At 39.4% G+C, this 17,744-nt stretch overlaps 1 protein-coding gene across 2 annotated transcripts in view; it reads right to left on the reverse strand.

Moving 5' to 3' along the window:
• Pgant2 (polypeptide N-acetylgalactosaminyltransferase 2) overlaps positions 1-17,744 on the reverse strand; it is a 411,072-nt gene that overhangs the window by 13,515 nt on the left and 379,813 nt on the right. For both annotated transcript variants that reach the window (XM_070094694.1, XM_070094695.1), the window contains 2 exons: positions 8,607-8,817; positions 7,817-7,933 (listed from right to left, as the gene is read on the reverse strand). In XM_070094694.1, coding sequence (XP_069950795.1) covers positions 7,817-7,933; positions 8,607-8,817 — 328 coding nt within the window. The remainder of the gene's footprint in view (positions 1-7,816; positions 7,934-8,606; positions 8,818-17,744) is intronic.

A 17,744-nucleotide genomic window follows, 5' to 3' on the forward strand; every position in this document is an offset into this window, starting at 1 on the left:
GGGATTGGCCAATGTGTTAATAAAAAAAAAATAATTCACATCTTCCATACTACCTCCCTCCAATGTGATATCTAATTCTTCTTTACCTAATTCATTTGATAACCTTATCACCTTACTCTCATTTATGTCCACTTGTATCATTTATTCTGTAACCTTCAAGTTTATCTATTCTCATTTTTTCTTCTTCATAATGTTTTCCATAATAACTTGACACCAAACAAACCTGTCACTGTTAATTTTGTTGGACCTGTTTGTTGTATTTGATGCCACTGATCACTGAATACTGATAAGTAATCTTTCTGGCTGTTGCTTTATAGATACTGCATTGTCTGAATTTGTCTTTCTGGTTGGTCATATTAAATAGTAGTAAATTATTTTGTATCTGGGCCATCTCCTTTGCCCTATGGTGCTTCTCAGGGCTCTGTTCCTGGCCCAGTATTGTCTAATGTTTATGTTGGTGGCATAGTCTTAGTGTTGGATGCCCATGAGGCTGATCTTTATTTTTATGTTAATGATACACCCTCATCCTTCATAGACCCATCTGCTGACACATCCACTCCCAAATATCTGAACACATTCACCTCCTCCACACACTCTCCCTCCAATCTGATGTCCAATCTTCCATTACCTAATTTTTTTTGTTAGCCTCATCACCTTACTCTTTCTTATATTCACTTTTAATTTCCTTCTTTTACATACCCTACCAAACTCATCAACCAACTTCTCTTCAGAATCCCCCAAAAGCACAGCATCATCAGCAAAGAGCAACTGTGACAACTCCCACTCTGTGTTAGATTTTTTATCTTTTAACCCCACACCTCTTGCTAACATCCGAGCATTCACTTCTCTCACAACTCCATCTATAAATATATTGAACAACCATGGTGACATCACACATCCCTGTCTAAGGCCTACTTTTACTGGGAAATAATCTCCCTCTTGCCTCCATACTCTAACCTGAGCCTCACTATCCTTGTAAAAACTTTTCACCGCTTTCAATAACCTACCTACTATTCCATACACCTGCCACACTGCCCCCCTATCCACCCTATCATATGCCTTTTCCAAATCCATAAATGCCACAAATACCTCTTTACCCTTATTTAATCCTTTCAGGGTCCATGCCGTAGATCTATGGCTTTACGTCACGAGCTCAGCTCACTCTGATAAGCTGCGAGTGGTAAATTTGGGCCTAGATATGAGAGAATACATCTATGTGGTATGTGTGCACCACATAAAACAAATCCTGCAGCACACAGTGTATTATGAGAGAAAAAAACTGAGACCGTGATTTTCGATTAAAACAGCGACTTTGGAGTGTTTTTTCATACGTTTTTTATAGTTGTATTTGCGATTTCTTGGTCTCATTTGATAGAATAGAGGACATATTACAGAATTAGAGATGATTTTCATTGGTTTTAGCAGTGGAAATGGCTTGAAACTGAGCTCAAAGTAACAGAAATGTTAAATTTTTGCCGATGTTCAAGAGTAAACAAACGACCTCACACGTCTAATACACGCCAGATGGTGGGTCTAATATACATTCACAAATGTGGTGATGATATTTATACAAGTATTACAATATTGCGTAACAGTAAATCTTCTATTTTTTTGGTTTGAATAAAAAATTCATTATGTGAACAAAAAATCAAAATGGAATTAATTTGTAAAGCCTCAAAACATATCTAATGAACAGAGGAAATGTTAGTTTAGTGCCAGGAATACCTACATTGTTTATTCTGGACCCTATTTTGAAATTGGAATATTTTGAACTTTGTGTTAAATTGGTCAAATTACCAATTTCCGATCACTTTATTTTATAATTGAAACAGTTGACTTGGCGATTTATTGTGCTCAATCGATAGAATAGAAGTAATACTAGTGAAATAGCTAAGAATTTGGTCGACTGGAATAATGTAATTGGCCTAAAATGGGAGTCAAAGTCGGCAAAGTTGCCGATTCGTAAATATCGCTGACACAAAAATTCGCAAGTGCATAATTTCGTCAATTTTCCATCAAATTTCGTACTTTTTGTTTTATTACCTTCAGAAAAATATTCTCTACCATTTCATAAGAAAAAATAAAAAAAAATTGTTTTGAAAATTCTTGGACCCTGGTGTGCACTTTGAAATTTGGCCTCTGGACCCTGAAAGGGTTAAATACTGTTCACCTATATGTTTCACTGCAAACACTTGGTCTACACACATCTACCCTTCCTAAAGCCTCCTTGTTCATCTGCTATCCTGCTCTCTGTCTTAACTCTTAATTCTTTCAATAATAACTCTACCATACACTCTACCAGGTATACTCAACAGACTTATTCCCTTATAATTTTTACACTCTCTTTGGTCCCCTTTACCTTTATACAAAGGAACTATGCATACTCGCTCTCTGCCAATCCCTAGGCACCTTACCCTCTTCCATACATTTATTAAATAAAAACACTAACCACTCCAAAACTATATCCCCACCTGCCTTTTACATTTCTATCTTTATTCCATCAATCCCAGTTGCCCTACCCCTTTTCATTCTACCCACTGCCTCACAAACTTCCCCAACACTCACAACTGGCTCTTCCTCCCCCCTACAAGATGTTATTCTTCCTTGCCCTATACATGAAATCACAGCTTCCCTATCTTCATCAACATTTAACAATTCCTCAAAATATTCCCTCCATCTTCCCGATACCTCTAACTCTCCATTTAATAGCTCTCCTTTCCTAATTTTAACTGTTAAATCCATTTGTTCCCTAGGCTTCCTCAACTTATTAATCTCACTCCAAAACTTTTTCTTATTTTCAACAAAATTTGTTGATAACATCTCACCCACCCTCTCATTTGCTCTCTTTTTACATTGCTTCACCACTCTCTTAACCTCTCTTTTCTCTCCATATACTCCTCCCTCCTTGCATCACTTCTACTTTGTAAAAACCTCTCATATGCTAACTTTTTCTCTCTTACTACTCTCTTTACATTATCATTCTACCAATCGCTCCTCTTTCCTCCCACACCCACTTTCCTATAACCACAAATTTCTGCTGAACACTCTAACACTATATTCTTAAACTTACCCCATACATCTTCTACCCCACTGCCTATACTCTCCTATACCCTTCACAAATCTTTCTTTCAACAAACCGGCCACATCCCACTGAAGCAGGGTGACCCAAACAGAAAAACAAAAGTTTTTCTTTTTAACTAAAGTAATGCATACAGGAGAAGGGGTTACCAGACCCTTGCTCCTGGCATTTTAGTCGCCTCTTATGATATGCATGGCTTACGGAGGAAGAATTCTGTTCTACTTCCCCATGGAGATAAGAGGAAATAAACAAGAACTAGTAAGAAAATAAAAGAAAACCCAGAGGGGTGTGTGTATATATATGCTTGTACATGCATGTGTAGTGTGACCTAAGTGTAAATAGTAGTAGCAAGACGTACCTGAAATCTTGCATGTTTATGAGACAAAAAACACCAGCAATCCTACCATCATGTAAAACAATTACAGGCTTTCATTTTACTTTCACTTGGCAGGACAGTAGTACCTCCCTGGGCAGTTGCTGTCTACCAACCTACTACCTAGGACTCTTCACAATTTTTTTTTTTTTAACAAGTCGGCCGTCTCCCAGCGAGGCAGGGTGACCCAAAAAAGAAAGAAAATCCCCAAAAAGAAAATACTTTCATCATCATTCAACACTTTCACCTCACTCACACATAATCACTGTTTTTGCAGAGGTGCTCAGAACACAACAGCTTCGAAGCATATACCTATAAAGATACGCAACATATCCTTCCAAACTGCCAATACAGTGAAACCCCGCATTGCGATATTAATCTGTGCAAGAGAGCTCATTGTTATGCGAAATTATCGTTATGCGAATGAATTTTCCCCATAAGAAATAATGGAAATCAAATTAATCTGTGCAAGACACCCAAATGTATGAAAAAAAAATTTTACCACATGAAATATACATTTTCCTACACACAAAGAGAAGGATACATGCACAATAGTAGAGTAGTACATGCACCTGGGTGTTAGTTGACTGGTGTGGGTTGCATCCTGGGAGACAAGATTAAGGACCCCAATGGAAATAAGTTAGACAGTCTTCGATGACACTGACTTTTTTGGGTTATCCTGGGTGGCAAATCCTCTGGGGTTAATTGTTTCTTGGTATTCTCAATAAGCCACACCAACAATGGTGCTACAGCAGCAGCAGCGGCAGCTGACAGTGCTACAGCAGCAGCAGACGATGCTACAGCAGCAGCAGCAGCTGATGGTGGTGCAGCAGCAGCAGCTGACAGTGCTACAGCAGCAGCAGACGATGCTACAGCAGCAGTAGACGATGCTACAGCAGCAGCAGACGGTACTACAGCAGCAGCAGCAGCTGACGGTGGTACAGCAGCAGCAGCAGCAGCAGCAGCTGACAGTGCTACAGCAGCAGCAGACGATGCTACAGCAGCAGCAGATGATGCTACAGCAGCAGCAGACGGTACTACAGCAGCAGCAGCAGCTGACGGTGGTACAGCAGCAGCAGCAGCTGTACCACCAATAGTAGCGATGGTTGATTGGGGTTTATTATACAACCTGGCCAGCTCGGAGACACGCACTCCACTTTCATACTTATCAATGATCTTTTTCTTCATCTCTATAGTAATTCTCACCCTTATTGCTGTAGGGTTGGCACTAGAAGCTTTCTTGGGGCCCATGGTCACTTATTTTGCAGATAAAATCACCAAAAACACTGTAATAATACGAAATGTTCCGATTGTATGCTTGGATGTTACCGCGGAGGCTGGCTGGTAAACAATGCCACCGGCGGAACATGTGAGGCTGGCTAAGGGCGCACATTAGACGCGTCTCGGACGAACAGCGTTGAGCGGGTTTTTTAGCGGTATGCGAGGCAAAATCTTGGTGATAAAATGTAGCGGTATGCGGATATAACGTTATGCAAGGCCAACGGTATGCGGGGGTCCACTGTATCCCGAACCCCTCCTTTAGAGTGCAGGCATTGTACTTCCCATTTCCAGGACTCAAGTCCGGCTATATAAAAATAACTGGTTTCCCTGAATCCCTAAACTAAATATTACCCTGCTCACACTCCAACAGATCGTCAGGTCCCAAATACCATTCGTCTCCATTCACTCCTATCTAACATGCTCACACACGCTTGCTGGAAGTCTAGGCCCCTCGCCCACAAAACCTCCTTTACCCCCTCCCACAAAACCTCCTTTACCCATTCCCACATTCTCTTTCTGCTGTATTCAGTAGAGATACAAACTTTGTCTTAATTCTCAACTTACACAACATAAAATTCTGTTAACAATGTATTTTACTGTGCTCTTATTAAATCATATTTACACCTGCTTTTGGCAAAAACAAATGTTAGAATATTGGCATCTGCCAGATTACCCACATTCCAGAAATTAACTGTATACTGCATTTTAAAAAATGTACTAGCCATTATTCTACAGTACTATACTATCTAAACATCTAAGTAGCACCACTGTCTCACATTTACCATATGAAGGATCAAGCCCCTAACATTCCTTGTGCTGAATGACCAATAGAGGCTTAACACTTTACCTAAGTATACTCTGATACTACTATAAGAATGATATTGTGCATCCTGATGAGGTTTTTTTAAGGGTTCTTAAGGAATGCAAAATGGAACTCTGTGAACCATTAACTAATATTTTTAATTTATCTCTTCAAACAGGTGTAGTGTCTGATATGTGGAAGATGGCTAATGTAATTCCTATTTTTAAAACAGGGAACAAGTCGTTACTGTCAAATTACCGCCCAATAAGCCTGACCTCAATTGTAGGCAAATTACTAGAGTCAATTATAGCTGAGATTATAAGAAGCCATCTCGATAAGCATAGCTTGATTAATGATACTCAGCATGGATTCACAAGAGGCCGGTCTTGTCTAATTTATTAACTTTCTTCAGTAAAGCTTTTGAGGCTGTTGACCATGATAAAGAATTTGATATTATTTACTTAGATTTTAGTAAGGCTTTTGATAGAGTTCCGCACCAAAGACTGTTAAAGAAAGTGGCAGCTCATGGCATTGGGGGAAAAGTGCTCTCGTGGGTCGAGTCATGGCTCACAGACAGGAAGCAGAGTGTGTCCATAAATGGGGTTAAATCCGAGTGGGGATCTGTAACAAGTGGCGTTCCACAGGTATCAGTCTTGGGCCCGTTGTTGTTTATAATATATATCAATGATCTTGATGAGGGTGTTACTAGTGATATGAGCAAATTCGCCGATGACACAAAGATAGGTAGGATAATTGATTCAAACGTATATGTTAGGGAACTTCAGGAGGATTTAGACAAACTCTACTCTTGGTCAGAAAAGTGGCAGATGCAGTTCAGTGTAGATAAATGCAAGGTTAGCTTGGGAGTGCCCATAACCCTAGTACTTATAAGTTAAATGATGTAGAACTTAGCCATACAGATTGCGAAAAGGACTTGGGTGTTATGGTGAGCAGCAACCTTAAACCAAGACGGCAATGCCTAAGCGTACGTAATAAGGCAAATAGATTACTGGGATTTATATCAAGAAGTGTAAGCAACAGAAGTCCAGAGGTCATACTGCAGCTTTATACATCATTAGTAAGGCCTCACCTAGATTATGCAGCTCAATTCTGGTCTCCATATTACAGAATGGACATAAATTCGTTAGAAAACATTCAGCGTAGGATGACTAAATTAATACATAGCATTAGAAATCTTCCTTATGAAGAAAGATTGAAGACTCTTAAGTTACATTCACTTGTTAGACGAAGAATGAGGGGAGACCTGATCGAAGTGTATAAGTGGAAGATAGGTATTAATAAAGGGGATATTAATAAGGTCTTGAGGATGTCTCTCCAAGAGAGAACCCGCAGTAATGGATTTAAATTAGATAAGTTTAGATTTAGAAAGGACATAGGAAAGTATTGGTTTGGAAATAGGGTAGTTGATGAGTGGAACAGTCTACCTAGTTGGGTTATTGAGGCTGGGACTTTGGGTAGTTTCAAATTTAGGTTGGATAAGTACATGAGTGGGAGGGGTTGGATTTGAGTGGGACTTTCACATCAGAGCTTATTTCTTGGGTAGCATTGAAAGTTGGGTTGGGCAAATGTTGTTTTTTTTTTTTTTTTATTATCACACTGGCCGATTCCCACCAAGGCAGGGTGGCCCGAAAAAGAAAAACTTTCACCATCATTCACTCCATCACTGTCTTGCCAGAAGGGTGCTTTACACTACAGTTTTTAAACTGCAACATTAACACCCCTCCTTCAGAGTGCAGGCACTGTACTTCCCATCTCCAGGACTCAAGTCCGGCCTGCCGGTTTCCCTGAATCCCTTCATAAATGTTACTTTGCTCACACTCCAACAGCACGTCAAGTATTAAAAACCATTTGTCTCCATTCACTCCTATCAAACACGCTCACGCATGCCTGCTGGAAGTCCAAGCTCCTCGCACACAAAACCTCCTTTACCCCCTCCCTCCAACCTTTCCTAGGCTGACCCCTACCCCGCCTTCCTTCCACTACAGACTGATACACTCTTGAAGTTATTCTGTTTCGCTCCATTCTCTCTACATGTCCGAACCACCTCAACAACCCTTCCTCAGCCCTCTGGACAACAGTTTTGGTAATCCCGCACCTCCTCCTAACTTCCAAACTACGAATTCTCTGCAAATGTTTTGTTAGTGGGATGAATTGTAAAGGACCTGCCTAGTATGGGCCAACAGGCCTCCTGCAGTGTTCCTCCTTTCTTACGTTCTTATCTAATTATTAACAATGCTAACAATGTCATATTTATACCTACCTGTAAGTCACTGTTTTGGCAAGGTGCCAGAATAAGGGCAGTGCCAGGTCTAGGCTCTGGTAGGGAGAGACACAGTTCACTGTGTTTAATCAATTTGTCTCGAGTAACTGACCACTCCTGAAAAGAAATGTGGTAAAACGTGCTGTGCTGTATATTTGATAAAATAATATAAATATTAAGGAAATTCTTTGAACCTATTTACCCTTATTTCTATCAATATTACTTACTAATATATGGTAAGATTACCATATACTTATATACCAAGACTATAATAATGAGAGTTCACATATTTAGTCTTTCTTGAGAACTACATTAGGAAAAAAAGAGTATAAAAATTATCACTACTGTTTTAATTTTTCTCTAGTGCTTATTAGATGGCCAGCTATGGTGAGTGAATGATAAAATGTGGTTGTCTACCTTATGCACAGAGAAAGAACATGATGTAGCAAACAACCAGACTAAGTGCAAGATGTTTGTTAGGATGGAATTAATAAATCATACAGTATAATATTTCATTTGAGGCATCTTATGTGATGTACTTTCTACCTAGTGTATAAAGCAGGTGAGAGACTGCTGTGTGCACTTTGATAGAGCACCTTCCACACTTAGTCACTAAGTGAGGAAGATGCCGTGAAAGGACTGGTTGCACTTCATACCACCTTAGGTTATGTCTGAATGTCTCCTCACTATTAAAACTGATAAGGGGGAAATCATGATATCTTACAAAATGGGAGCTTTAACAAAGACTAACATACTAGAAGTTTAACATTTATTGATATCGTCATCATACCTGGTTTCCTCCAGTGCCATGGCATGCATAGAGGCCTATTGTTCCTTCTGCACGGTGGCCCAATGTGTCCATGCACTTGAGACCCTGCTTGAATACCCCAAAAGTAGCATGTCCTACATCTGGGACCTTCAATTCAGGGTATACATTGTCCATGTACCACTTGAAGTTTTTACACTTCAGCTGCTTACGTAGTTCTAGGCGATTTTGAATACTGAAAGTTTAAACAAGAAAATACTGTAGTCTTTCTCAGTAAATTTTACCAATAATGAAGTGCTTAGATTTATACTGTCACTACTTCTTTGAGAAAACAACACTATACATAACATTAAAAAGAAATAGCAAAGTTTCACAGCCATCTCACTTTGGATGAGGTACATTACATTTGCTTTACTTTTGTAAATATCCTCACATTATAGTATTATATGATCCAACAGGTCTCACAACCTACTGATTTACAAACCTTACTTATAACTCATTAACTGTGGCATGCCCTGAAATTAAATTTCCTGTGGCAAAAAAAAAAAAGTGCATTGCTTTTAATCTAATAAGATTAAAATGAGTGGAATGTGATAAAAATCAATGATTTTATGGTGTTTTTAAGTTGGCAAAAATATGATCACACCAGTGGCAGCTCGTAATGCCAGTAAGGCCTCTACTATCGTACCACATCAAGCTTCTGTTTTTAATAATTTTTTATCTGATTTCAACAAAAAAATAAAAATTTGCTTATAAATACACTGAAAGCAACATACAACAGGTTTTTCCTGTAATATATTTGTCAATTGCAAATTATTTTAGCATAAGGTTGATGAAGTCATACGTCTAGCGGTAAGCATCTGGGGGGATTGCAGCTCTGCAGCTCCTATGGACGAGGCGCCACTGGATCACATGTTAGTAACAGCAGCGTAAATGCTCCAGTTATATTTATATTTTACAATTTACTGATGCCAAATTACATGTTTTCATTTTTTTATTGTTTTAAATATTTAACCCTTAAACTGCCCAAACGTAGATATATGTTTGTGTGCGTAGCGCTCTGAACGCAGATCAATGTTTTATTTTTCATTCCTTCAAAACTGAGACAACAGGCCTGAGTTGCCTAGACACGAGAGAATGGGTCTTAACACTCAATGTGAGCATTATAAACAAATCTGGGACCACTTAGTACCTTGTGGGAGCACCAGTTCAATTGAGCGCCAGCTAGAACAAATAGCATGGCAAACACCAGGGATTCACTAATGTCATGTCGCATTTACACTCCCCTTTTAAGAGGAAAGTAAAAATAGAGTAGATAAACACATGAGTGGGTGTGAGTTGGACCTGATTAGCTTGTGCTACTAGGTCTGATGTTGTGCTCCTTCCTTCAGTGGATGTGACCTGACTAGGTGGGTCATTGGTCTAAGCCGGGAGGTGACATGGACCTGCCCTGCATGGGCCAGTAGGCCTGCTGCAGTGTTCCTTCTTTCTTATGTTCTTATGTATTCAGCAGGCTGGCTGGCTGGCTGGCTTTGGCTGTCTCTCTATCTGTCTATATCTCTGTCTGTCTATATCTCTGTCTCTCTCTCATGTGTACACATAACTACAGTTATTATACATAGTGTAAATTACCTAGGATAACCCAAAAAATTCCAGGCAAAGTGCTACACTGTGCTTGTAGATATAAGACAAAAATAACCTTGATGCAATATGCATTTTCACTTGCTCAGGAATCAGGGAATGGCTCATAAACCAACAGTTTTACGAGCCGCTCCCTGAGACAGAGACAAGCAGACAGAAAGACACACACACACAGGCAGACAGATAAGCAGGGCTAGACAGACAGACAGATAGATAGATGGAAAGATAAATAGATAGATAGATAGACAGACAGACAGACATATTTGTGTGTAACAATGAAAACAAATAAAGCGAGGGTTCCCTGGAGCAGTGCACATTTATCAAGTGTCACTGGGCTGTCAGCAGTTTACTGACACTTGTCATCACACCATTCTTCAAGAAGTTTCATATATACTCCAGGCACACACAGGCAGACAGAAAGACAGATAAGCAGAGCTAGAAAGACATACAGACAGACATGTTTCTGTGTAACAGTGAAAACAAATAAGGCGAGGGTTCCCTGAATGCACCTTCATCAAGTGTCACTGCCTGTCAGCAGTTTACTGACACTTGTCATAACACCATGCTTCAAGGTATACTCTAGCGTGTCTAAAACATTGCTGGGACCTATTAATACAGTGGTCCCTCGCTTCTCGTAGTTCTCGGGAATCATAGATTTTGGAAATCATAGGATATTTTCGTATAAACATGGGCTCGCTAATCATAGGTTGACTTGCGAATAGTAGTTCGTCCGGGACGCGTACGCACAGTGTGAGCCGGGGCGGCCTCCCTACCCAGCCAGTCTGGCATTGTTTACCAGTGAGCGAAGGTCCCCTCACGTGCTCCTACGAAATATTTCATAATATTCCACTCATTTTAGTGCTTGCAAGTACTAAATAAGCTACCATGGCTCCAAAGAAAGCTCCTAGTGCCAAGCCTGTGGTAAAGAAGGTGAGAAATATGATTGAATTTAAGAACAGCAACAGATCGCAGCTCAGAATCTTGCTGCAGAGGAGGAGGAAGAGAGATGGAAGGTAAACTCCAGGTGCCTTCTTCAGAAATTAAAGAGATTTTTGCTATGTGGGGTAAGATGGAAAGCTTTATGGAGAAACATCACCCTGACAAGGTTGTTGCAAGCCATGTTGGCAACATGTACAGTGACAAAGTCTTGGGCCATTTTAGGGAAGTGTTAAAGAGATGCCAGAAACAGATCTCTCTCCACAGTTATTTTGCGAGACAGGACTCCAGTGACTCTCAATGGGAGTCAAAGTCAGCAAAATCGCCGATTCGTAAATATCGCTGACACATCAAAATTCGCGAGAGCATAATTTCGTCAATTTTCCACCAAATTTCGTACTTTTTGTTTTATTACCTTCACAAAAAGATTCTCTACGATTTCATAAGAAAAAATAACAAATTTTTTTTTTGAAAATTCTTGGACACTGGTGCGTGACTCCAGATTTGGGCCTTGGACCCTGAAAGCGTTAAAAGCAGGGGGGGATATAGTGTTGGAGTGGTTGGTACTCTTGTTTAATAAATGTATGAAAGAGGGGAAGGTACCTAGGGATTGGCGGAGAGCATGTATAGTCCCTTTATATAAAGGGAAAGGGGACAAAAGAAACTGTAAAAATTATAGAGGAATAAGCTTACTGAGTATACCAGGAAAAGTGTACGGTAGGGTTATAATTGAAAGAATTAGAGGTAAGACAGAATGTAGTATTGCGGATGAGCAAGGAGGTTTCAGAGTGGGTAGGGGATGTGTAGATCAAGTGTTTACATTGAAGCATATATGTGAACAGTATTTAGATAAAGGTAGGGAAGTTTTTATTGCATTTATGGATTTAGAAAAGGCATATGATAGAGTGGATAGAGGAGCAATGTGGCAGATGTTGCAAGTATATGGAATAGGTGGTAAGTTATTAAATGCTGTAAAGAGCTTTTATGAGGATAGTGAGGCTCAGGTTAGGGTATGTAGAAGAGAGGGAGACTACTTCCCGGTAAAAGTGGGTCATAGACAGGGATGTGTAATGTCACCATGGTTGTTTAATATATTTATAGATGGGGTTGTAAAGGAAGTAAATGCTAGGGTGTTCGGGAGAGGGGTGGGATTAAATTTTGGGGAATCAAATTCAAAATGGGAATTGACACAGTTACTTTTTGCTGATGATACTGTGCTTATGGGAGATTCTAAAGAAAAATTGCAAAGGTTAGTGGATGAGTTTGGGAATGTGTGTAAAGGTAGAAAGTTGAAAGTGAACATAGAAAAGAGTAAGGTGATGAGGGTGTCAAATGATTTAGATAAAGAAAAATTGGATATCAAATTGGGGAGGAGGAGTATGGAAGAAGTGAATGTTTTCAGATACTTGGGAGTTGACGTGTCGGCGGATGGATTTATGAAGGATGAGGTTAATCATAGAATTGATGAGGGAAAAAAGGTGAGTGGTGCGTTGAGGTATATGTGGAGTCAAAAAACGTTATCTATGGAGGCAAAGAAGGGAATGTATGAAAGTATAGTAGTACCAACACTCTTATATGGGTGTGAAGCTTGGGTGGTAAATGCAGCAGCGAGGAGACGGTTGGAGGCAGTGGAGATGTTCTGTTTAAGGGCAATGTGTGGTGTAAATATTATGCAGAAAATTCGGAGTGTGAAAATTAGGAAAAGGTGTGGAGTTAATAAAAGTATTAGTCAGAGGGCAGAAGAGGGGTTGTTGAGGTGGTTTGGTCATTTAGAGAGAATGGATCAAAGTAGAATGACATGGAAAGCATATAAATCTATAGGGGAAGGAAGGCGGGGTAGGGGTCGTCCTCGAAAGGGTTGGAGAGAGGGGGTAAAGGAGGTTTTGTGGGCAAGGGGCTTGGACTTCCAGCAAGCGTGCGTGAGCGTGTTAGATAGGAGTGAATGGAGACGAATGGTACTTGGGACCTGACGATCTGTTGGAGTGTGAGCAGGGTAATATTTAGTGAAGGGATTCAGGGAAACCTGTTATTTTCATATAGTCGGACTTGAGTCCTGGAAATGGGAAGTACAATGAATGCACTTTAAAGGAGGGGCTTGGGATATTGGCAGTTTGGAGGGATATGTTGTGTATCTTTATATGTGTATGCTTCTAGACTGTTGTATTCTGAGCACCTCTGCAAAAACAGTGATAATGTGCGAGTGTGGTGAAAGTGTTGAATGATGATGAAAGTATTTTCTTTTTGGGGATTTTCTTTCTTTTTTGGGTCACCCTGCCTCGGTGGAAGACGGCCGACTTGTTGAAAAAAAAAAAAAAAAAAAAGTAGAAAAATTAGCTCTTTTACAAAAAATAATTTTTTTTTTCAAAATATTCGAAGCGCTACGCGAGTGAACGTAGATCTACGTTTGGACAGTTTAAAAGTTAACTCCTTCAGGGTCCAAGGCCAAAATCTGAAGTGGTGCCCCAGTGTCCAAGAATTTAAAAAAAAAAAAAAATGTTATTTTTTCTTATGAAATGATAGAGAATCTTTTTGTGAAGGTAATAAAACAAAAAGTATGAACTTTGATTGAAAATTGACGAAATTATGCTCACGCGAATTTTGATGTGTCAGCGATATTTACGAATCGGCAATTTTGCCGACTTTGACTTCCATTTTAGGCCAATTACATTATTCCAGTTGACCAAATTCTTAGCTATTTCACTAGTATTACTTCCATTCTATCGACTGAGCACAAGAAATCCCCAAGTCAACTGTTTCAACTACAAAATGAAGTGATCGGAAATTGGTAATTTGGCCAATTTAACACAAAGTTCAAAATATTCCAATTTCAAAATAGGGTCCAGAATAAACAATGTAGCTATTCCTGGCACTAAACTAACATTTCCTCTGTTCATTAGTTACATTTTGAGGCTTTACAAATAAATTCCATTATGATTTTTTATTCACATAATGAATTTTTATTCACACCAAAAAATAGAAGATTTACTGTTATGCAATATTGTAATAATTGCATAAATATCATCACCATATTTGTGAATGTATATTAGACCCACCAGCTGGCGTGTATTAGACGTGTGAGGTTGTTTGTTTACTCTTGAACATCGGCAAAAATTTAACATTTCCGCTACTTTGAGCTCAGTTTCAAGCCATTTCCACTGCTAAAACCAATCAAAATCATCTCTATTCCTGTAATATGTCTTCCATTCTATCAAATGAGACCAAGAAATCGCAAATACAACTATAAAAAACATACGAAAAAACACTGCAAATTCGCTGTTTTAATTGAAAATCATGGTCTCAGTTTTTTTTCTCTCATTATACACAGTGTGCTGCAGGATTTGTTTTATGTGGTGCACACATACCACATAGATGTATTCTCTCATATCTAGGCCCAAATGTACCACTCACAGTTTGTCAGAGGGAGCTGAGCTCATGACGTAGATCTACGGTTTGGACCCTGAACGTAAAGCCTTAGATCTACGGGACAGACCCTGAAAGGGTTAACACTATGTACACTAGCTTCTTATGATATTAGATGTTTTTCAAGGTGTTTTTGTACATAAGGTATAAATTGGTGGGAATAATTGTATTTTTTTTTTTTTACTTTGGTCGTCTAACAATATACACCTACTTATTTAATTTATTTATTTTATTTATTTATTAATTTGAACATGATACACAGAAGTACAAAGAAATACAGTGGTTAACTGTAACATGCCAAAGCCCCTTGTATGCAGAGTATTATGGGCAGGCTTAAAATTAACTTAAGATTAACTAAGCAATGAAATATTCAGTGGTAAACATCCGACTTATGACCTGCTCGACATATGACCACTCGCCTTACGACAATGTTTTGTATGCAAGTGTTCTGGGAAATAAACAACTGTTTGTGTTGTACACAGTGTTTCTCCTAAACCTTACAGTATAAAATACAGTACTAACAGCATAAAAAGTAAAGTAAAAAATGAAATACCAAAATAAAACAATAAAATAAAATTATTACATAATGTGATGCTAATATTCAGTAGTAAGGTTTGACTAATGTCCATTATGACTTATGACCGGTTAGTCGAAACCAAGCTCGGTTGTAAGTTGGATGGTAGGTGTATACAAGGAACACTTATATTACAATTATTTCAAGATGTAATATTCCTCAAGACATGGAAATACATCAAGATGTTTGTTTACATGGGTTTTCCTAAGTAAATTATGTTACATACAGTGGAGTCTCAACCAACAAAGGCATCATCCAATGATAAAATCAACTAACAAAGCATTTCAGCATAAAATTTTTGGCCCGACCAATGATGAAAAACTCGACTAACATCATTCATCCCGAACGCGTCCACGTGGCCGTGTGGCCTGAGTGAGCCTTAGCTGCTCTGCCTTCAGTTAGTGTGCCAATGTTTACAAGCCAGTGTGGTCACTTCCACGCATACATTCGGTACATTTTGTATTATTCCAGTGTTTTTAGTGCTTGTAACTGCTAAATAAGCCACCATGGGCCCAAAGAAAGCTTCTAGTGCCAACCCTGTGGTAAAAAGGGTGAGAATTACAATTGAAATGAGGAACAAGATACAGTGGACCCCCGGTTAACGATATTTTTTCACTCCAGAAGTATGTTCAGGTGCCAGTACTGACCGAATTTGTTCCCATAAGGAATACTGTGAAGTAGATTAGTCCATTTCAGACCCCCAAACATACACGTACAAACGCACTTACATAAATACACTTACATAATTGGTCGCATTCGGAGGTAATCAATATGCGGGGGTCCACTGTAATTACAAAGTATGAAACTGGAGTGCGTCTCTCCAAGCTGGCAAGGTTGTATAATAAACCCCAATCAACCATCGCTACTATCTTGGCCAACAGAAAGGCAATCAAATAAATAAACAAATAAAGTTTATTTCTTTGTAAAGGTTACAATGTGTAATTACAATTTTGATTTGCTAAGTACAAAGATAGCCACTATCATGCCGAGGCATTTCGGGCAAACAACAGCTTCAAGGAAGCTGTTGTTTGCCCAAAACAACAACAGCTTCAAGGAAGCTGTTGTTGCTAAAGGTGCAAGTATGTTTTCAAAACACAGATCGTAAGTACTCGAAGATGTTGAGAGACTGTTATTGGTGTGGATAAATGAAAAACAGATGTCAGGAGATAGTATCTCTCGATCAATCATATGTGAAAAGACAAGGCAGTTGCATGACAATTTAATTAAAAAAAGGCCTGCAACTAGTGGCAATGTGAGTGAATTTAAGGCCAGCAAAGGTTGGTTTGAGAGATTTAAGAATCGTAGTGGCATACACAGTGCGGTATGGCATGGTGAGGCTGCCAGTATGGACCATAAAGCGGTTGAAAAATATGTGCAGGAATTCAAGGAGTACACAGACACTGAAAAACTACCTCAACAAGTGTTTAATTGTGATGAAACAGGCCTGTTTTGGAAGAAAATGCCAAACAGGACCTACATTACACAGGAGGTAAAAGCACTCCCAGGACACAAGCCTATGAAGGAGAGGGTTACTTTAATGTTGTGTAGTAATGCTAGTGGGGATTGCAAAGTGAAGCTTCTACTCGTGTATCACTCTGAAACTCCCAGAGTGTTCAAGAAAAGCAATGTCGTCAAGGCTAATTTGTGTGTGATGTGGAGGGCAAACAGTAAGGCATGGGTCACTAGGGACATTTTCTATGATTGGTTTTATCATGTGTTTGGCCCCACTGTGAAAAATTACCTCCTGGAAAATAAATTGGACCTTAAGTGCCTCCTGGTATTAGACAATGCTCCTGCTCATCCTTCAGAGTTGCCAGAGCGAATTTCGGGGGACTTGAGTTTTATCAAAGTGAAATTCTTGCCTCCTAATACCACTCCTCTCCTCCAGCCCATGGACCAGCAGGTCATTTCAAATTTCAAAAAACTGTACACCAAAGCAGTTTCAAAAGTGCTTTGAAGTGACCTCAGACACTCAATTGACCCTAAGAGACTTTTGGAAAGATCTCTTTAGAATCCTCAATTGCATAAGCCTTATAGGTAAGGCTTGGAAGGGAGTGACTAACAGGACCTTGAACTCTGCTTGGAGTTAACTGTGGCCACAATGTGTAATAAAGAAGAATTTTGAAGGGTTTTGGGCTAACCCTGAGAAGCTTATGCCAGTTGTGGAATCTATTGTGGCATTGGGGAAGTCCATGGGGTTGGAGGTTAGTGGGGAGGATGTGGAAGAGTTGGTGGAGGACGACAATGAAGAACTAACCACTGATGAGCTGCAAGAGCATCTGCAACAGCATGAGGACACATCTGAGGAAATTGCTTCAGAGAGGAGGGGATAGAGAAATGGAGGAAGTTGCCTTCTTCAAAGATTAAGGAAATTTGTGCAAAGTGGATGAAAATCACCCTGACACAGCTATTGCAAGCCATGCTGGTGACTTTTACAATGACAATGTTGTGGCCCATTTTAGGAAATTCTTAAAGGAACACGAGGTACAGTGCTCTATGGAAAGATTTTTGGTGCGACAGAGGTCCAGTGACTCTTAAGTTGTTCCCAGTGGCATTAAAAAAAGAAGGGAAGTAACCCCAGAAAAGGACTT

The sequence above is a fragment of the Cherax quadricarinatus genome, chromosome 47 (genome assembly GCF_038502225.1).
Source record: "Cherax quadricarinatus isolate ZL_2023a chromosome 47, ASM3850222v1, whole genome shotgun sequence".
In the NCBI taxonomy this organism is placed as follows: Eukaryota; Metazoa; Arthropoda; class Malacostraca; order Decapoda; family Parastacidae; genus Cherax; species Cherax quadricarinatus.